The 23,348-nt window shown below is 38.8% G+C and overlaps 1 protein-coding gene across 3 annotated transcripts; it reads right to left on the minus strand.

Annotated features, from left to right (window-relative positions):
* Positions 1-3,875: 3,875 nt before the first annotated feature.
* Positions 3,876-22,902, minus strand: LOC311302208 (cadherin-like protein 26). 3 transcript variants are annotated; one of them, XM_084427900.1, is made up of 10 exons: positions 22,681-22,902; positions 19,823-19,876; positions 18,983-19,078; positions 17,331-17,486; positions 17,036-17,183; positions 9,709-9,884; positions 9,500-9,628; positions 6,745-6,930; positions 5,992-6,263; positions 3,876-4,473 (listed from the first exon to the last, which is right to left on the minus strand). In XM_084427900.1, the coding sequence occupies exons 1-10, from the start codon at positions 22,714-22,716 to the stop codon at positions 4,437-4,439; spliced, it is 1,290 nt and encodes a 429-aa protein (XP_084284026.1). In that variant the 5' UTR covers positions 22,717-22,902; the 3' UTR covers positions 3,876-4,436. The 3 variants fall into 3 exon arrangements, with proteins under 3 accessions (XP_084284026.1, XP_084284025.1, XP_084284027.1); XM_084427899.1 differs by having other exon boundaries at positions 3,877-4,473; positions 17,015-17,183; positions 22,681-22,873; XM_084427901.1 differs by lacking the exon at positions 5,992-6,263 and having other exon boundaries at positions 3,913-4,473; positions 17,015-17,183; positions 22,681-22,873.
* Between the last annotated feature and the right edge of the window lie 446 nt (positions 22,903-23,348).

Genomic DNA, 23,348 nt, shown 5'->3' on the forward strand with positions numbered 1-23,348 from the left:
TGCAGAAAACAATTTGATTTGCATTTTTTTATGAATTTATTAAATATGCCTATATGCCAGGTATACAGTATAGGACTTTGACAGTTAATTATTAAATAATAAAACAGTAAAACAACATGAAAATCACCACAGTGGTAGTCTGAGAGATGTAGAACAAGAATCTGGTGGAGTTTGCAGAAAACAATTTGATTTAAAAATTTATGAATTTATTAAATATGCCTATATGCCAGGTATACAGTATAGGACTTTGACAGTTAATTATTAAATAATAAAACAGTAAAACAACATGAAGATCACCACAGTGGTAATCTGAGAGATGTAGAACAAGAATGTGGTGGAGTTTGCAGAAAACAATTTGATTTGCATTTTTTTATGAATTTATTAAATATGCCTATATGCCAGGTATACAGTATATGACTTTGACAGTTAATTATTAAATAATAAAACAGTAAAACAACATGAAAATCACCACAGTGGTAGTCTGTGAGATGTAGAACAAGAATCTGGTAGATTTTGTTTAAAACAATTTGATTTTCATTTTTTATGAATTTATTAAATATGCCTATATCCCAGGTATACAGTATATGACTTTGACAGTTAATTACTAAATAATAAAACAGTAAAACAACATGAAAATCACCACAGTGGTAGTCTGAGAGATGTAGAACAGGAATCTGGTGGAGTTTGCATAAAACAATTTGATTTGCACTTTTTATGAATTTATTAAATATTGCTATATAGCCAGGTATACAGTATATGACTTTGACAGTTAATTATTAAATAATAAAACAGTAAAACAACATGAAAATCACCACAGTGGTAGTCTGAGAGATGTAGAACAAGAATCTGGTGGAGTTTGCAGAAAACAATTTGATTTAAAAAATTTATGAATTTATTAAATATGCCTATATGCCAGGTATACAGTATATGACTTTGACAGTTAATTATTAAATAATAAAACAGTAAAACAACATGAAAATCACCACAGTGGTAGTCTGAGAGATGTAGAACAAGAATCTGGTGGAGTTTGCAGAAAACAATTTGATTTAAAAAATTTATGAATTTATTAAATATGCCTATATGCCAGGTATACAGTATAGGACTTTGACAGTTAATTATTAAATAATAAAACAGTAAAACAACATGAAAATCACCACAGTGGTAGTCTGTGAGATGTAGAACAAGAATCTGGTGGAGTTTGCAGAAAACAATTTGATTTGCATGTTATATGAATTTATTAAATATTGCTATATAGCCAGGTATACAGTATATGACTTTGACAGTTAATTATTAAATATTAAAACAGTAAAACAACATGAAAATCTCCACAGTGGTAGTCTGAGAGATGTAGAACAAGAATCTGGTGGATTTTGCAGAAAACAATTTGATTTGCATTTTTTATGAATTTATTAAATATGCCTATATGCCAGGTATACAGTATATGACTTTGACAGTTAATTATTAAATAATAAAACAGTAAAACAACATGAAAATCACCACAGTGGTAGTCTGTGAGATGTAGAACAAGAATCTGGTGGATTTTGCAGAAAACTATTTGATTTGCATTTTTTTATGAATTTATTAAATATTGCTATATGCCAGGTATACAGTATATGACTTTGGCAGTTAATTATTAAATAATAAAACAGTAAAACAACATGAAAATCACCACAGTGGTAGTCTGTGAGATGTAGAACAAGAATCTGGTGGAGTTTGTAGAAAACAATTTGATTTGCATTTTTTATGATTTTATTAAATATGCCTATATGCCAGGTATACAGTATATGACTTTGACAGTTAATTAATAAATAATAAAACAGTAAAACATCATGAAAATCACCTCAGTGGTAGTCTGTGAGATGTAGAACAGGAATCTGGTGGAGTTTGTAGAAAACAATTTGATTTGCATTTTTTATGATTTTATTAAATTTTGTTATATAGCCAGGTATACAGTATATGACTTTGACAGTTAATTATTAAATAATAAAACAGTAAAACATCATGAAAATCACCTCAGTGGTAGTCTGTGAGATGTAGAACAGGAATCTGCTTCAGATCTATGCGTCTCCAGAAGCTTGTGTTCTGCAAGTAAGCGGCGCCTTGTGGTGCCATCATCCCAAAGAAACACAAAATCACTTTCACTGACCTTTCCCTGGACTGTTCCCTGCTGGTGGGATGACCTGCCCAACTCAACACATTTTCAAGAAACCTCTAAAGATCCATCTTTTCATAAACACTTGACCCAATAATACTAAATCTTTGTTAAAAAAAAAAAAATGCTATGTGTACTGTGCTAGACTAACTGGGACTTGTCACTGCACTTGTTGCTTCTATTGTTCTCTTAATTTTTAAGTCACTGGATAAAATGTAATTATAAATGTGTAAAATAAGTTATATTAGAGTATAAAGGCATACAGCAATTGCCTTTTAATGTGGATATTTTTACATGTTCTAAATTATACTAAGATTGTATTTCCTATCATTCACGTATCTTGATGAGCAGTGTTTGTTTAATGAGTAATACTGTAAATATGCAGGTATTCTGTACTTATGTTTAGTTAATTTAACAGACATTGACTGTACATTTGCTATTATTAAGTACTTAATTAGAGATTGGTTGAAGTTGTGAAATTTGAAATACAAAAATTAAAACTGTAAATAATATACAAACTTTGTATTTGAATTTATGTACTTAATGCATTTTTAAACATAACTTCATAGTAGGTGAACATATAGGTGCATATATGCACACATGTATAGGTGCATAATATAGGTGAACATATAGGTGCATATATAGGTGAATAAATAGGTGCATATATGCACACATATATAGGTGCATATATATGTGAACATATATGTACATATATGTGCATATATGTACATATAATATAGGAAAACGGCCAATTTTATATGTTGCATATATTCAAAACCTATATCAAAACCTATATTAAAACATATATGTTTATATAGGTTATTTGTTACATATATGTTTATATAGGTTATTTGTGGGCAAAGACACCTACATCTTGGATGCCCTTGAGGTAAGCTAAAACATATCAAAAATTAATTTCAAAGTGAACTATCCCTTTAAGTGTCTTGCTCAGGGACACATTGGTGAGGATTCAAACCCGGGTCTCTCACACCAAAGGCATGTGTCTTATCCATTGCGCCACACCACCCCTGTTCAGACATAAGTCAGAATAGTCAAAATGATATGTAAAAATGCACGTCCTGGCGAGTATTCACGTAAACACAGTCGGGTATGTCTTTAGTGAACGTAAACCGTTTGTAAAAAGAAATCGTATATGTTCCAATGTATTGGATACGTGCAGGTCTTAAAGGGCCGGACCAGCAGCGTAATATTCTGTGTGATTAATGTTAATCCAACAACAAAAGAAAATAAGACAGTCACCCAATGCTTGACTGAATAAATTTAATATATTTATTAAGAATCAGTCTATAGTTAATTTATAGAGTGAAGACCTTATTTTTTCAGCTACAGAAGGTCTATTTAGCTTTCAAAAAATAAATGAAGCACTGGTTATTTTATTTGTCTCTTATAGTATTTGTCATATTGTTTGTAATTTGCTTTTTTGCAATTACTTTTACTGTTTTAGTTTTTTTGCCGTGGTATCTAAGAATGACGGCCCTGAAGTGGCCCAGAACTGGATTAAAGACAAGGATCACACATGGGCCATAACCGGCCCGAATCTCAGCCAGTTAACTGGCCCAAAACAGGTTTTATTATTGGTACCAATTCTCAGCCCCAACTTAACCATATCGACACCACCCTATAACCAGAAACCCCAAAACTGAGCCACAACCCAGCCTAATCTTACCCAAACCATGTGAACAAATAAGGCACAAGAAAATGTAATTCTCAAAATTAGTTTATTTAACAATAATGCACAAGCCAATAATAAAAAATAAAAAAAAGTGTGAAGGCTATTTTTTTAGTACATTCAAAGCTTAACATCTTATTACCACCTCAAAAAAAGTGCATTTAATTTCAAAATGTTCTGGTCTGTCTTAAATAGTAGTTTACTTATTGTAGGAATGCACAAGCCAAAATAAAAAATAACAGCTAGAGTTGTGTAACTGTGTGAACGCTATTTTAGTTGCCTGAACAGCCAACTATGTACAACATTTTTTAATTCTAACTAATCTATGAATGAATCTAACAATGAAATTTAAACATATTATAATGTAATTTTAATCTCAACAAACATAGTGCAAATTAAAACAATTACTTAAAACAAATTTGCACATCAGAATGTTTGTATGTGTGAGGGAGAAAGTGATCCTATTTAGGACTGTCCTCAGGAAGTGAAGTACAGCTCTGCAGCCCCTCTTTTCTCCTCAAGCACTCTCTCCTTCCTCCATCTCTATCAGGAGCAAGCTGAAGCCATCTTTGTATTGTTGCTTCTATCTCCTGATCAGTGGCATGTGTCAGACGATTTTTTCTCACAGCAGCTAAAAGACAAAATACAAAATTAATAAATACATATACAAATATTCATCCACCTACTGTGAATAAATGGAGGTAACAAATTAAAATAAGGTTGCTGCGGTTAAATTTTATACAGGAAATGATGTAATGATATAATGTGGCACTATTGAATGACCCGCAGGCCGGTCTATTGCACCCCGAAATATTGAAGCTTCCCCGGGCGCTGTCATTGATTAGCAGACCATCACCTGCTGTTAGCATTCCATTGACTTCCATTCATTTTGGCGTCACTTTGACAGCGAATAACTTTACATCTGAGGCGTTTAAAGACTCCATTTGTCCATGATTTATTTCTATAGAAACACGAAAATGTATAAAAGGCTCCATTATACCTTGTATCTTACGTTATGGCCCTGTAGAAGCAATTTTTGTATAAATAGACTAACGATCGCGTCATAACCACGCGACTCTCTGTCGCACAGTAGAGAAATTACCGTATGGACAGGAGGAGAAGCTCACAGGCAATCGGGGGGACGTGGAGGCAAAATGACAAAATAATAAATCAGAATACATAGCAAAATTTTCTCCTGCTCCTAGCTCATGGACACCTCCTACTCACGCTCTCCGTCTCTGCAAGATTCAGAAGGGAATGATTCAGATTTCTCTTGGCACAGCTACTAGAAGACAGACGGGTTGCTCACGTCACATCTACGTCATCAAGCTCAGTTTGAGTCTGCGCAGTACGCTCAGCCATCAGGAAGTGAGAGCTTCTAATTGACTTCACTTGTCTCCGTTGAATCCAATGGGGTCGCTGTGTCCAGTTTATATACTGTCTATGGTCTGTACTCGCGTTCTCAAGTTCAAGGGGCAGTGAATCAGCTACCATATAGGCAAAAGTTCACTTCAATAAAGAACAAAGTGACATGAGTTTGAACTCAGGTATTTAAAAAAAGCTCAAAAAAAGAGATTGTTATTCTCTTTTTTAAAGATAGCCATTACATGGGGGCAATCCTTGAATATATAGTAGTGGCCTAAATAGTTATAATTGTCCACTTTTGCAATGTCACGAAATAATTATTTTTTTGAATTAATAATTTTAAAAGTGTATCACAGTTTCCACAAAAATATGAAGCAGCACAGCTGTTTTCGACATTGATTATAAGAAGAAATGTTTCTTGAACAGCAAATCATCATATTAGAATGATTTCTGAAGGATCATGTGACACTGACGACTGGAGTAATGATGCTGAGAATTCAGCTTTGATCACAGGAATAAATTACTAATTACAATACATTACAATAGAAAACAGCTATTTTAAATTGTAATATTTTAGTAGTTAAATGCAGCCTTGGTGAGCAAAAGAGACTTAACATTTAAAATCATAAAAACACAAAAAATCTTACGAACCACTAACATTTACACAATTATATTATAGCATAAAAAAGTGAAATGAAAGCAGAAAAAAAAAAAAATTAAATTAAATCCACAAAAATACTTTTTTTAATGATGTGTAATTTGATGTTGCGCAGCTCAACCACACCTGATTTTGATTAAGTTTGAGTCTTCATCTTTGACTTCAGGTACAAACAACACATCTCCTGGTTCTCCATTTTCATTTCGGTAAATTATTTCAGTACTCTTCTTAAATTCAGGGGGATCATTCACGTCAATGACTTTCACTGCCACTTTGACAGAATTAAGCTTTGGTGTGGAACCTGTTAGGGCCTTTCCACTGACACACTGAAATAATTTCTCCTCGTTCCCGGCAGCTATTTCCAGCTCTGTGATCTCAGTTTTCTCAAAATTCTTCCCCTGTGAAATACAATTTTCAGTCCTGTTTTTTTTTTAGCTCAACAACACAATGTAAAAAACTAACATGCATGGCAAAAAAAATACTGTAATAAGTAGTTGTGTAAACCAGTTCCCAGTGATGACTTCTATATTCTTATATGACTTAATATTCAGCAATATTATTGATTTGACAGCACTAACACTATTGGATGAGAACTGAACTGAGCTGGATGATGACATCAATGTTTTCTAGCTGCTTTATAGCTGAAGTGAACTCAGTTATTGAACCGAACTAAATAAACACTGAACTGATTTCAACTGAACAATGACACTATTGTCTTTCTAGAGCTGCTTTACAGCAGAATTGAATTTTGTTCGCATCATTGATCATTACCGGTTTAGCAATATATAAATAGAGGTGACGACTTGACTTCTCTTTGAATACACCCGATAAATCTTTCTTAGAAGTGAATGAAATATTCAAGGGAACAGTGGCATTTACCTTGATAACAGACAGCACACCTTCATTGGTTTTGGGGTCTGTCTCGATCTTATAATTTCCATCTTCGTTGCCCTTCAGGATGGAGAACACCGCTCTTGATGCAGGCGTGTTCGGAGTGTCCTTGTCTATGACGCCAATTCTTAAGAGCTCCTTGTTTAATTCCATTTCCATCACTTCAACGGTGTACTGTTTCACACAGATAAATATATCATACCACGCAAGATTTGAAACCAAATTACTCAATAAAGCCGTATATTTAGTAAGGGTAAAGTGTGTCATTTCTGCACCACAAGCAGCATCAATTGGAACTGTAAAAAAAAAAAAATTTGCTTGATTTGCCCAGACAAAAACCCCATGGGTGTGATACGGTTGCTGAGGAATTCAGATTTTGAGTTGCTATGCTGCCTTGCCTTAACAAGCAACCAGTTGACTGTTTACAAACAGGTTTCCTTAACACACTGCCCTTCTGTCATTGGTCAGCCTGAAACAGACAGTTCTGCCCTAAACTCATGCTATTGGCTGACCTGGGGCCTATACCATGAAGCCAGTTTAGGTAGCTAGCCTGTTTCAGTTTAGTTTGTGCCAACTCTGGGTTTTAGGCATGTAAGACTTAAGGAAGTCTCACCTAAGCATCACCCTAATCTACATCTCTTTCCCTTGACCCCCCCTTTCCCCCGTTCCTTCTCTCTCTCATGTTGAGATCACCTGAAATTCACCCAAAAATCTATATGTGAACAATTATCATACAACACTATTATGTCTGGTATCATTTGAAATGTCTCAGTGCGACTGGTACAAATGTCTCATTCTCCACAGAAGTAAACCAAAAAGGTAATAAGGTTTTAAAGAGTTTAAAGATAACTTGCTTACAGAGGAGGGTGTGTCTTCCAGGTAAATGGCATCCTGCTCTGAATACAAATTCCCATTGTTGGCAAATGTTTCCATGTGAAAGAAGTATCTGTCTCAGTCTGTGTATTTAAAGAAATAGCACAAGAGGCTCGGCGCGATTTGTAATGAGATCGGCCCATAATGATGAGTGCCTTTCAGACACTCAGCATTATGTTTTTCTTGAGTCAGGTACATATTTTACTCTTTATATCTGAGGATTTAATTCTATTGTATTGATTATTTTTTAACTGATTAGTGACAAGTGTACTTGTTTTGTAAAAACTAAAAGGGAATTTCCATTTAGGACAGCAAACTGCTGATCGACCAACCTAAATAAGGTGAGTCTTACCTCTGTTTAATGTAATGTTACTTTAGTCAAGTGTATGTGGGAAACCATGGCATGACCAAACCAAAGCTACTATCAGAGAAGTATATTGGTCGGTATCTCTGACACAACAGACAAGGCAACACATGGCAGGATCACATGACTAGAACAGGGGATCACATGACAGACAAGAACAAGGAACAAGAAACAAAACCCACAACGTGACTGTAACGATAACCAGCTGGAGTGCCCTCAAGAGCCACCAGAGGGCGCTCCACAATAGGCTAGGATCACTTCCTCACAGACTACATTTCCCATCCTGCATCTACCTGGACTGATTACTTCATACACCTGCACTGCATTATTCACCTGCACTGTTCCTGATTACAGTCACACCTGATCCTCATTCTATGGACTATTTAGGTCTCACACATTCTCACCCTCACTGTGAAGTCTCGTTTTACTGTTGTGAACTCTACTGAGCGTTTATTCCTGTGACTGCCTGTTTGTATTTTTGACCTTGCCCATTTCTGGATTTCTCCCTGTCTGCTGCCTGCCTACGTTACCTCTGCTTTGATCTCTGACTTTGATTGTTTGCTGCCTGCCCTGATCTTCTGCCTGGTTTTGTACTACGATTAAGCCTTGTCTTCACTGCTGTATCTGCTGGTTCTGACCTTTGCCTGTTTGACTACTCTTATTAATAAATCACGCTGCGAATGGATCCCCCAGACTCTGATGCATCATAACAGTGACAGTGACACATTCATGACGCAATAAATTTCTCCCCCAGTTTCTCTCGATCCAAATTAAAGGTCACTACAGAGTAAAATATTTTTTCTTTTAGTGATAATTATTTAATTATTTATATGATTTATAAATGATTTATATAATTATTATATCCCTAATCCATTACACATTAGCAATTTTAGTTTAACAATTATTATTAAGCATTTAGTTTATAATGAATATAAATAAATAGCTACTGACAATATATAAAATAAGATTTGGAACCAATAGATAAAACTTTAAAAATGACTACATGTGTGCTGTTCGAGTCTCTGCATACCTATATTTATTATCAACTATATAAACTAACTTCACAACTTTCACTTGCACTGATATAACAACATATTTTCTTCTTGTGGTGTAAATGCATTTATATACTTCATATTCTTCAATCTCTTAATCTTCTGCAGAAGAAAGAATTGAATCGATGAAATGAATTGAGAAATGAACTGTCTTGCGAAAAGTGAATCTGAGTTTCACAGCATGTGATTGGCTGTTTGCTACTGATGTCATGCTTTCATGTGCATGTGCTCCATGAATCAAGGCCCTGAGTAAACAGAGAAAGTTGATGACCAGTGTAATAATGTTAACAACAAAGCATGAATGGATTGGTTTGTTTTGGTTTGGCTTGGTTTTGTCAACTCGAAACTAATCCCGTAACCCTACCATCATGATACGGGCCCCTGGCAACCCTGGTCACAGTGTTTACACTTTTTTTGGCACATCAATCTACAAAGACTGTTCAGCCTGACTCACCTTGGTAGAATTGAATTCTGGTAGATGGGTGTTGGCATCTTTGATTTCCAGAAAAATTGTTGCAGTTGAAGACATTGCAGGTGTCCCTTGATCCTTCGCTTCAACTAGTACTTTATATGTTTTTACTTTCTAAAATACAAGAGACAGAAGAGATAAAAAATACAGAAAAATGCTCAAATCATGCATTTGCCTTTCCATTAGTTACTGACATCATAGTCAAAGCATCCTGTGAAGGTGAGCTGTTTGATTTTAGTGGTCCCAGGCATGTCCTTCAGGGAAATTTTTGGTAATGCAGGTTCTTGTGACACCACCCTCATGGTGAACTGGGAATTAGGACTATCCACCTGATCATTGTCATGAGCTTGTAATGTTGCTTGCAGAATGCCTGTTCAAACAAGGATGATTAAAAAAGAGAACATACTGTATCTATGCTTGGCATTTAATGGTAACAACATCACTAGAGTCAACATCCAATTTCTTTACAGCCGAAGTGTGTAATTTCTGTGCTGCCAAATGGAATTCATGTTTTCAAACAGATTTCCAGCTACCCCCCCACCCCCATCTGCCATTGGTCAGCAAAATAGTTAATTCCTCCCCCAAAATCATGCAGTTGGTTTACATTGAGCTGGTCTGGATGCTCAAACAAATAGAGCAATGTTCTGTCAATGTTTACACTTTTCAGGAGAAGAGAAACGTCTCAGGTTACGTATGTAACCCTGGTTCCCTGAGAGGGAACTCGAGCTGCGTCGAGACGCGGTGGGAACGCCCTGCGTGATTGCGTCATGAAGCACGTGTATAATCAGTCCAATGGAAAGACGAGACGTCATAGGCGGGTGACGTCATCGACCAGGAAGCTATAAAGCACCCCTGAAAACAGACCGCGACAGCTTCTGAAAAGCCGAAGCAAGTCGATCACAGGCATGCAGGGAGAATGGCAAGGCGACGCAGCGTCTCGTTCCCTCTCAGGGAACCAGGGTTACATACGTAACCTGAGACGTTCCCTTTCAAGGGAACTCGAGCTGCGTCGAGACGCGGTGGGAACCCTATACCCACGACGCCATATGACAAATGCCTGTTCTGTATGAAGACCATGCGCACACTAGGAAACAAGCACCCTAGACCCTGGAGTGGAGCCTAGGTCCAAGTTATAAATCTAACAAATGTATGCGGTGAGGACCAGCCTGCCGCATTACAGATGTCATAGAGTGAAACTCTTGATAATAAAGCCTTAGAGGCCGCCATACTCCTGGTAGAATGGGCCGGGACAGCCAAAGGTGAAGGCTGTCCGGCCGCTTCATAAGCAAGTGAGATAGCCTCAACTACTCACTTGCTCATTATCTGTTTAGATGCAGGGCAACCCAACTAGGTAACCCGAAGCAGACAAATAATTGCTCTTATACATACGCCACAGGGAGCTCTGTGGACATAAGCATCCAAAGCCCGGACAGGGCATAACAGATTAAGTTTTTCCTGATCTGGGGTATTAAGGTGGAGGACAGAAGGCCTGCAGCACAAAAGACTAGGGGTGTAACGATTTGTTTTAACAACGATTCGATTCGTATCGTGATTCGTGGTTGTCGATACGATTCAAGGACGATATTGGTTCATTTAGAACGATACGATCCGAAACGATTCAGTGACCTGAAATCGATTCAGTGACTTTTTAGCCAAAAATTCATGTAAGGGAATCAGGTATCAATTAATTATGGATATAAACAAACAAGTAAACAACAATTAATGTCAAATGCATTCACATTTTATTTGAATAAAGTAGGACTGAACGATTATGACAAAAATGATAATTGTCGATTATTCCCTTGAAATTGTAATTGCGATTATTAATTACGATTATCACAACATTGAATGATGTTTTGAATAGTTTGGCCATGGGACCCACATTTCCCCATGGTCATCAAGCCGCGACCCACCTTTTTAGAAATGATATAGGCCTATTATAATACATTTGTTTACACAAAAATTGTTGACACACAAGTTCAAATAATGAACATACAAAAAAAATTGTAAGAATATGACAAATACTGATAAACAGTAGGCTGTTACAATCACGCCAGACTCCACCTTCACCCAATCACAACGCACCTCCTCTCCTGAATACTGATCACACACACCTGCACGTTATCCATTCATCAATCTCCCTCAGCATTTAAACCCCGTTCTCACTCTCACTCATTGTCCGGTATCGTTTGCATATAGACGCTTCGCTGAATGCTTACCTCCAGGACTCCTCACTCTACTTACCTGTTCCGTGGCTTCCCTCCCAGTCTTCCTGTTTACCTCGTGGGTCTTCGTCTCCTGTGTTCTCCAGTGTCTCCTCCAGTTCCGGTAATCCCTCTCCGCTCCCCATCTACAAGAAAGACATCCTTAATCATCCAAGTCATCATCATCAGGACTGTATTCAGATCTACTCACCTTCATCTGCACTCGGTTCACTCATCTGGTTGTTTACAATAAACTCTCATTACTTCATCCGTGTGTCTGCCCCTTCTGTGTTGTAACATAGGCACTGCGAGGTTAAGCTATTAAATAGTAGTCCCAAACTAGTTTTTGTTAATACAATCTTGGTATGAACCACCACAGTCATATAAAGATATACAAAATAACCAGTAAGTGGCATTTGGAAACAAACAACAGTTAGGCTACCATGGTGATACACAATACTTAGAAGAACTGGTAAAGAAACATGGAAACTGCTCCTGATAAATAGCAACACACATGATGTACCAATAACGTAATTTATTGGTATTTTACTTTTATTTCTTAACTTACTAATTTACGACGTTGCATTCTCGTATGTCTTTTGCGCTTTAGTGAAGTGATACAGCGCGCTCCGGCGCATTTGCGCGTGCAATTGAAGAGTGCGTGCTACTGCAGTAGCCTACAGCGGCTGAGAGACAGGGAAGTCCGTTTTTCTGAGGTGAGAGACTTTGCGCTGCTGCTCACAGATAGGCAGACTGAATCGAGTAACGTTTAACGCCTTTATCATTAAACGTACTAAGAAAAAACATCCATATAAAGTCTGATGTGCTTAAATCAAATGCGTTATTTCCTAGTATCGATACAATCGATTCATTACCTTTTAAAACGATGTTAGATCGATATATGTCGTCCGGAAGACCAACTTGCCGAGCACAGATCGATGTAGTTGGATCGTAGGAATATAAATCGATACATCGATGTAGTTGATGAATCGTTACACCCCTACAAAAGACCCACAAATTTAATAGGGACCTAGGAATACAACCCGGCAAGGGGTGAGGAAAGACTACCACCATACCAGGTGCAAATCCAAGTACGTGCAGGCCTCAGCCTCATGTACCACGGAGAAGATGAAATAAGGACCTCTCCTCAGAGATAACCCAGCAAAGAAACATTCATTGCAGAAATCAAGTACTGTACCATAGGGCAGATAGCAAGATTCAGAAGGCGTTCTCCGCACCAGGCAGAGAACAGTTTCCATTTCAATGCATATTCAGTCTTCTTGTGGAGGGAGCTCTAGACTGGAGTATGGTCTCCACGACCTCAGTCGAGAGACCTGAATCTATGAGCTGGGCCCCCTCAGAGACCGAGCCCACAGTATCCATAACTCCAGATGAGTGTAACTCCCGGGAGCAAAGATATCGGGAAATGCGTACAGGTGAAGCCTCAACCACACCTAATACGTTGCATCCAGTTCAAGCAGAGCTGGACGCGTCAGGGAGAACCACATAGAGCAATGCGTTGTATAAAACGATGCGAAAGGTAGACTTGAGTCTTGACCGAAGTTCTCCCAAAGGAGCTCCACCACCTCGGGGTGAAGTCTCCATTCCCCGGGCCTCAGCCCCTGCCTCAACAGGATATCTGCTCTGATATACGAGACCATCAGTGCGTTGTCCAGAAGGACAAGCACATGGTGACCTCTCAGGTCTGGCAGGAAGTATTTGAGAGCTCGAAATACTGCCATCATTTCTAGCCGATTTATGTGCCAAGAACGTTGATGGTCCCAAAGACCTTTCGCCGAGCGGCCACTCATGACCGCCCCCCATCCCGTGAGGGAAGCATCCGTCGAAAGCATACGCGTCGATAAGATGCCCCCAGCACTGGGCCCTGGGTGAGGAACCAAGGTTTCTTCCACATGACCAAGGCACGAAGGCATCGCCGCGTGACCTTGATCATGCGAAACGGATTTCCCCTCGGAGAAAACCCCTTGGTCCTGAGCCACCACTGCAGAGGTCTCATGTACAGAAGGCCAAAAGAGATACGTTGGACGCAGCTGCCATGAGCCCCAACAGTCTCTGAAACTGTTTCACAGTGAGTGACTGGCCTAGTTTTACCCCCTTTATGGCTGTGAGATAAAACACCCGGAAAAGTGGTCCTCTGAGCTGGGAGGAGCACACTCTTCTTGGCGTTGAGCCACAACCCCAACCTCTTTAAGTGAGACAGAACGACATCTCGATGCCGAACTGCCATCTGCTCGGACTGAGCTAAAATCAACCAATTGTCGAGATAATTCAATACGTGAATGCCCTGGAGTCTCAGAGGACCCAGAGCTGCATCCACGCATTTTGTAAAGGTGCGGGGTGATAAACCTAGGCCGAAGGGAAGAACCTGATACTGGTATGCTTCGCCCCCGAAAGCAAACCTCAGGAACCTCCTGTGATGAGGATGGATAGATACATGGAAGAACACGTCCTTCAAGTCTCCTTGTGACAAACAAGTCCTCGGACTGAGACTGTGACACAATCATATATAGCGTAAGCATACTTTGAACTTGAGATTCTGAAGCCTGTTGTTTAATTGACGCAGGTCTAGAATAGGACGCAACCCCTCATCCTCTTTCGGAACAATGAAGTAATGGCTGTAAAACCCTGACTGTCTGATGGGAGGAGGAACCCCTTCTATAGCTCCTTTTGCAGAAGTGTCAGTACTTCCTGCTCCATAACCAGAGCCTGCTCGGGGTCCACCACTGTGGGGAGGACCTCTAGAAATCTGGGCGGACGAGAACCAAACTGAATTCTGAAGCCCTTTTCTATAGTGTGCAGGACCCACTGAGAAATATGTGGCAGTAGTTTCCACGCTGCCAGAAATTCTAATAGGGGAACCAGTCTCTCGAGACTGGCCTCTGGATTTGGTTGAACAGTCACTTTGGTGCCCTGAAGCGGCGAACCGGCAGGGAACAACCGAACTGACCGCTCTACGCCCCTCCTCGGAGGATCGTATGGGGACGCTGACACCTCGGTGCCCTGAACGGAGAACCGGCAGGGAACAACCGAACTGGCAGCGCTGCAACCCTCCTCAGAGAGTCGCACCCCAGAGGGTGCCGAGGAGAAACGATTTCTCAAAACCGTCCCTGCCCCGGAGGAACCTTCAGAAGCCTGATAGCCTCAGCGTCACGACTTCTTGTCTAAGTTTTATTAGAGATAACGACAGTCCTCAGATCTTGCCTACCTCTAACTAGCTTTGTTCCTACGACCCTCCTCGGAGGATCGTTGGAAAAAGCAGGCACCTCAGTGCCCTGAAACGGCGAACCGACAGGGAAACCGAACTGACTGCTCTACGACCCTCCTCGGAGGATCGTTTGGGGACGCTGACACCTCGGTATCCTGAAACGGCGAACCGGCAGGAAAACCGAACTGGCAACATTGCGACCCTCCTCAGAGAGTCGCACCCCAGAGGGCGCCGAGGAGAAACGATTTATCAAAACCGTCCCTACCCCGGAGGGGACCACCCTCAGAAGCCTGCAGCCTCGGCGTCAGGGCTTCTTCTTCCAAGATATTTTAGAGATAAAACAGTCCTCAGATCTTGCATATCTCTAACTGGCTAGACTGCGACCGCCACCCAAGTCACCTTCGATTGTGGATGAACCCGAATGGCGAATCTCTGTTTTGCCGCACTCTATGCTGCGAGGAGCTTAGTAGGCTGAGACTGCTCCCGCCCAGCAGTCTCAGGAACATTAGATCGGTGAGGAAGAAACCTCTGGAACGCCGCTGAAGAGTTATTTCTTCGTTTTTTTGAAAGCGGAGCGTCCAGAAGAACAGACATATTTTAATTTCTCTTTACATCAGAAAAAACTATACATATATATATATACATATAAATATATATCACTCTGTGGCCACCAGCAGGAAACAACCGAACTGACAGCGCTGCAACCCTCCTCAGAGAGTCGCCACCCAGAGGACGCTGAGAAGAAACGATTTCTCAAAACCGTCCCTCCCCGGTATAGTTTATCTGTTGCACGACGCAATTCTCGAATAGCGTCAGTGCTGTTACATCCTCGCATTCATCCATGTCCTTATATACTTTACCTACCAGTGCTACCTAATAATATTTATCTAATATTTATGATGGCTGGTGGGTAACATCGGGGTTATGATGACGACCCGGGAGAGAGATAGCTCGCAAGCGTCTCTTTAACCCGAGGCACTGTCATACCATGATACTTTATACCCATAACATTACTATAGTAGAAGTTTAGGGATAAACACAAATAGAAACCGGTTTATTCCACGATCTCGACACCTCAGTGTGGAGATAGGGAAAAAACGGCACTCCCCGACGAGGAGGCTGAGATATAGAGTTTTCCTTATATTTTCACTCTCATATATGTTTGGCTGGCCAGAAATATTTAACTTAGCAACAGCACAGGATAAAACCTCCTTTATAAGCTCCTCTTTATTCAACAGAGTTATGAGCTCACTTATTTATTTATTTATTATGAAAACTCAAAAACATCTGCCTTATTTTCTTTTATTTTTTTTAAAACACACTAACGATACCAATTCCTCGGAACTGGAAATCGCAGGATGAATGCCTCATCCCGGGGAGGAGAAACCGCAGAGCGTGCTTCTCCCCGAGATAAAACACTGGATCTAACAGGTGTTTGTAAGAACCATTTGCGATCCCCAAGATGCGCGTCGACGCCGTGCCTCGGCAGCAGCGGGACCCGCGCCTCGGGGCGCGCGCACCGAACCGTCCTCCTCGAAGAACGGCCGGCGGGAGCGGAGCGTCCTCACGGACAGCTTCTCGCAATGCTCACAGTCAGCCCCCTCGAGAACTGACTGTTGGCATGCTCCACTCCCAAACAAGCAACACAAAGCTTTTACTCTGGAGTGTGTGTCCCCACCCGTGATATAACGCGGGAAGGGAACAACACAATGCTTGCTTGCTCTCTTTTGCCATAATATATAAATATTGCAACTTGACAGACAACAATAAATATGACAAGGACAGAATACACAGATCGCTTGCTGAAGGCACAGAAGCTGTCGCGGTCTGTTTTCAGGGGTGCTTTATAGCTTCCTGGTCGATGACGTCACCCGCCTATGACGTCTCGTCTTTCCATTGGACTGATTATACACGTGCTTCATGACGCAATCACGCAGGGCGTTCCCACCGCGTCTCGACGCAGCTCGAGTTCCCTTGAAAGGGAACTATACTTTTCACTTTACAAATGGCTAACTTATAATAGTTTCTTTAAAGAAAGCATTTTAACAGAAAAAAGATATGCATAAATACAGTAATACGTGTTCTCTGAACCTTCAGGAGTGTTCTCGGGAACTGATACACGGATAGTTTCCGGCGAGAACTCAGGTCTGTTGTCATTCACGTCCATTATGTCCACGTTGAATGACAGCGTTTTGTCCACCTCTATGCCAGTCTGCCTGTCCAGCACGTCAAAGTCCACCTACAAAAGAATCAAAATGCCACTCTGAACTACATCAACATAAATTAAATCAGTCCATTCTTTGAATTCCGTTGTATTATTTTGTTAGCATTAGTGTCATATCAAATCCCGCCTTGAAATCTTGCTTTGCCACAGGTGAGATCTTACATGGAAGAGAGGAGTCAATTCCCGGTCGATGGGCCGGTGTACAAATACAACCCCAGTGTTTTCGTCAATGGTAAACAAACCAAGTGGTTCTCTTGTCACCCCGTCTCCTTGGAGGCGGAACTTGACAGTGTTGTCCGCCTTTTTGTCATTGAACATCTAGCATCAATAAAAAAAAATAAAAAAAATTAGATTCATGTACCATTTATGATTATATATTTGTTCACTTTTTAGCCAAAACATGCATTATTCAAAATAAATCCATTTTGATAATCAAGCCTATTTAAACAAACCAAATAACACGATATTACTTAAAGGACCAGTCTGTAATATTGACAGCTAGCAGTTGAAGTGGGTACTGCGGTCCACATTCAAAATATTAATTAGAGTTTTTCTCTCCTTAGACTTGATGCTTACATGGGTTGCCAGATTGAGGAGATTGACACGTTTATTTGCTGTCTTCCTTAGCTACAATACCCTGTGTTTTCCGGCAACTGCCAATGTTGAAATTAGTTGAATTATTAGTTGAAATACTAATGGGTAAATTGGCAGTGGGCGGAGTCACACAGACTAAAACAAAAACAGATATTCCGACATGGCACATTTCAGAATAACTGGCTGTATCATTGTTTGTCAGAGAAACAAGTATGTGTACTAAGCATGCTTCCTAAATCTCTGCAAACATATTATGGTATTTTTATGCTTTAGTACAGTCAGATACATACAGCACCTTTAAAGATCCTATCAAATCAAAATGGAGTTTTATGCTTTTAGTTCATGTCTGTTAGCTTTAAGGTCATGTATAGTATTAGCATTAGGATCACTAGAAACTTCCAGCCGAGTGTGTTTGTGCTAAACTGTGCAGGAAATTGGTCCTCCAGGAGCAGGATTGGACACCCCTGCCAAATGTTCCTCCTCCTAATAACATCAGCAAGTATTCATGTGTTGTAACTAAAGCCTAAGGGCTATCTATTGTAGGCTTGAAAATGAAGAAAGACATTTTCTTTCCAAGAAGCATTTGGAATTCATGAGGTGTTAATAGTGATCAAGGCCTCGGGGATCTGCTAATTGTCATACCTTTAGATTACAGCTGCTATCTTCTGATTGGTTAGTTTGAATGTCTCACATTTGGGTTTCAGTCACATGGTCAAGGAAGGAATAAAAGAAGACCTCTTCTTAAAACCTCTTCTTTTCCTCTGCATGGGTCCCTTCTTGGGCACTCTTTTTTTGTTTGGCTCTTCTTCTTGGGGGCTTTTCTTTTCCTCTCTACCTGAGCTCTGCCTTCCATCTCTCGTTACTCTCTACACTTTCTTTCTCTCTCTCATTCTATCTCTCAGGTAAAATATATGCTGGGTACATTTAACTGTGTTTTATACGATTTTATTCAAGTGTAACCATAACCAAAAACTGTTTTATACCATCTTGCTGTTAACATTTCTTTAGTCATTCAGCAATCCTGCAGTCTTCACTTTAGTGAAACCACCATTACCCTATAGATAAATATATCCAGCTATGAAATGTCTTACCCAAACCCCCCAACATGCCTGGAAACACAGAAAAGAAAACTGCTATCATCAAGACATTTCATGAGGTCTTTACGTTTTTGTGAACAGGCTGAACTCACCACACTGGAATAAGTGACTGTGTAAAGTTACCTGTGTTAGCTCAATGGGATAAGGTCCAGGCCGGTTCTCCTCAAAATCAACGGTGGACAGAACCCATCTTCTCTTTGAACGAATAAGAACAGCTTCCTTTGAGATAGAAAGAGATATATTGAGTGATGATCAGTTTCCTTTCTGATTTTGCACTGTAAAGCTTAAAAGTTGAGTCTACTCAAATTAATTGAGGAAACTCATTCCCCCATTTTAATTCAGTAATAGTGCCTAACAAAACTTGTTTTACCAAGTTCGCCAAATGTGGTCTTCCTATTGAATTAACTTAAATATTTAAGGACAGATAACTTAAAAGGCAAGTAGACTTAACTAAAATTTTATAAAATATAAAATGGGATAAAACAATAATAATAATAATAATAATAATAATAAATAAATAGATAAATAAATAAATAAATAAATAAGGAAATTAAAAATACATTTAAAATAATTGTTTTGATGGTTGAAAATATGTGATTTTTTTTTTACAGTGCAATCACTTAAAATTATTAGAAAAACATAAAGCTCAACAGATCCTGAGTGACCTTGTAGAACTCATTGGGCCCAATATGGGAAGACATTATGGATGAAGTCTGATGATTTTGTCTGATTTTCTAAATCTCCTGTTTGATAGTAATGTGTCTTTCAAAAATACATATTTCTAGCTCTACGTTTCTGTATATGTTTCTGTATTTGTGTTACATGATGTAATACATATGTATTCTATTCTAAATGAAGTCTTGTTTTATGGTCTGATGACAGGTGGGAATTTGTCGTGACATGTTGTGTCAAGACAGTGAGCTCAGACATAACTTTCGAATTTGTTTTTTTTAGATTACCTACCCGCTTTTCACGATTGCCGGCATCATTTTTACTGGTCGCGGTCACTTCAACAAGCTGATGAATAGACAAAAAATAGGATAATACTACAAAACATACAATCAATAGTGATAGAACATCCCTCTCAACGTCTGAGGAATGATTGTTGTGTAAATATTTTTACATAATACTGTTAACATCCACTTAACTGTTCTATGTCCAAAAAAATAAATAAATAATTGTCTGATTCAAATGAGATGACTTTTTTTCTGTTTTCTTTTAACACTGTGTCACGTTTGTGTCACGTTTGTCTAGCTTGTTTTAAGACTGAGAAACAGGGCCAACATGAGAAACAACAATACATAAACAACCTCATGCCAAATGCCTTACTCACATAGGTGGCATTAAAAAAAAAATGCTCACACCCAGTGTTTAACATTTAGACATGGTTCAAATGTGGCTGTTGTCATCAAAAAAGCATTACCGGTTTCGTTGTACATAATGTGAGTGAAAAATTATGCAGTATGTACTTGTTTTGGGTGACTTTGACTCAGGTTAGTGTCAGGCCGATATAACGTCAATATGTGAACACCCCAAATGGTCTCAGACCCCCCTAAATGGTTGATGGGGTGAGGTCTCGGTTCATTAGTTTGCCAGATTGTGATGTTCCCTTTTAAGTCCACTTACATTGTAAACACCAAGAGCACTGAGGTCACTTGCAGCTTGTTCTGTTTTTGATTCACTTTGACTTTTTTAACTAGATTTCATCTGAAATCTCACATATCAAAACCATAACAAATCAGGTAAATAATATGCAGTGAGATTAGAACTGATGCTAAAATTATGACCTCAGACATATCTGCAAATGCAAAGTCAAGGTAGCCAACTCAAAAACAGACTTGGATACGTATTAGGCTGTTATCGCTCTTTCGCTTTTGAGGCTATAGCTTTAATCCATTAAATAAAAGTATTGTTTTCATGCTGCTAAGAGGACCGATGGCCAATTACACACTGCACAAGTTTTGGAAGTGACATCCACATATAAAATCGTGCTTCACTCTCGAAATTGCAATTGACGTAGTGATAATAACCATAACATGGGACAAAAATATGCTGTGTCAAAATACGCGCAATGCAGACTCATAGATTACTAGCTTTGTATTTTTTAAATTTCATTCAAATGAATTGTAAAAGTAATGACTTGTAAATAATCTTAAATGTTTCATGTACATTGCTATTCTTGTTATGGTGGAGCCTTTGGTAATACATTATAACTGCACTTTACTGGAGAACCCGCACTAATCTCAGATACTCAGTGATTTGTCCATCTGATTAGTAAAATAAAAATGTATGACACTGCAAATCCATTAAAATTATTTACAAAAACTGCAAACAACTAATGAATTGTGATTTTTATCATAACATGTTGTTTGTTATGATGCATAAATGTGAATTTTAACAATGAAAAGTAATATGCAGTACAGACAGTGATGCACGTGCAACAACAATAGTGTGCATAGTTCTGCTCTACTGTCTTATCATAATATAACTTATTCGTAATCATAGTATGGTAAATCTATATTGAAATATCAAAGTGTACATGTTAAATTTGTTGCTCTATTTGACACATTTTGTATCAAGGGTTCTTGCTCCATTTACATGTACATTTAATAATTGATTAGACGCTTTTATTAGACAAGACTCACAAATGAGAAGAGAATTAAACTAACAATAGGACAACAATATGCAAGTGCTGTGACCCTTCCCCGTTTAGTCTAACACAGTATGCATAATTTTTACGTAGAGTAGAAGAGAAAATAAAAGAAAGTGATAGTATTAATGGATCAAGTGTTGCCGAAAAAGATGCGTCTTGCCATTTCTTGAAAATGGCTACGGACTCTATGTTTCTATCGCTAGACTGGTCTTTGGTTTAAGACCCCTCCATCGAAAAGTTAAATAGGTGACACAATGAGAATGGTGTTTGTGCCCATTAGACAACAACACCAGTCTGCTTCCCTCAGATTAAATGCTATTGTGTTTATACCATCTGCTAAAGACGAACTACAAGATAGAAGTCTTTAGAAAAACGTATGGTTGCTAATTCATAAAAAAGACTCACACTAACTATCTACAGTATGGAAAACACAAGGAAGCAACATGACAGCAAATCACCTTAGAACGTCATCTGTCACCATAGAAATGCCACTTGATAAGACCAACAAATGTGTTTTATAAACTACGGATTAATCTGTGTTTCATACTGTACATGACTGCAGTTTAGTTTCTCTTTAATATGTTTATGACACTTGCACACTTTGACTGCTGAATGCTGTACTAAAGCACGACATATATGACCTTTTGGATCACAAATATTATATTTCACACAGATCACAATGTGAATTTCAATGCAAAGTTACTTATAGTCAGTAGAATGTCTGTTGGAGGACCATCACAATAAAGAGTTAGGAGATATTATGCAGACAGTCTACTAATACTCTAATGCGAGTTAGTTTACATGTACTTGTTGCAATTTGCAAAATTGCTTATAGTCATCAGATAATCATCAGAATGTTCAAAAGCAACCATCAAAATAAAGTGTTACCAATTTCTCTTATACCTTGACTTTGCATGATACGCATGCGGCCATATTTTTAACGTCATTCCTAATCTAACATCATATTATTTATCTGGTTTATGTGAGATTTGTAAAAGCTCCAGTTAGACAGTGCTCAAAACTTTATCAATAAGAGAAGAAATAATGACTTTTAAAAAAGATTAGATTAAGTCCAGTAGTCACCATTATCAAATAAAATGATTAAGTATGATGTTACTCATTCACTACAGCGGATTATGATGATTAAAGTTGACTCAGGTTTACTCACCGCAAGTAGAAACAGGAAAAAGGTGCCCTTGATCATGTTGCTAAACTCCTGTTAGCTGGCGCTCTCGAAATGTCAGATCAGCACCTGTGGCAATCACCTTTACTTGGATTAGGTGTAAAACGAGATAGCCATCTCACACCTTTTGTGTGCGTTTGTGCAATTTGGAGCGTCTATGGGGATGTTCGTGTGTTTGTGTGTGTGTAAACAGTGTCTTTGAATACTATGAGACATCTACCAACACAAAAGCCCTTGGGGCAGAAGCCTGGGAGTGGCTATTCTGAAGAAAACAGCCAGTCAGGTTCCACCTCATGTATACCTTCAGAGGTAAAAAAAAAAAAGAGGACAAGCAGACTCGGCTTGCCATCTGCCAAGAGAAAATAAGCAGTGCTTTTGAAGGTAATCCACTGTTTAAATGTGTGTGCAGATCTCATTCAACTTAATATATCCAAGCTAACAATTTTAGGTTATCAGAACGTTTCCATAATGTTCCCGTTAAATTATAAAAACATGATTTCTGAATGTTCTAGGAACGTTCAAAGCAAAGTTTTTAGACGTTGTATTAACGTTATTTCTTGGTTATAAAAACGTTATTCAAAACCTTATTAGAACATTCAATTCTCCCTTTATACAAAAATTGTATTAACATTCTTACTTGGTTATAGGAACGG

This window comes from Rutilus rutilus (genome assembly GCF_951802725.1).
Source record: "Rutilus rutilus genome assembly, chromosome: 13".
Classification (NCBI taxonomy): Eukaryota; Metazoa; Chordata; class Actinopteri; order Cypriniformes; family Leuciscidae; genus Rutilus; species Rutilus rutilus.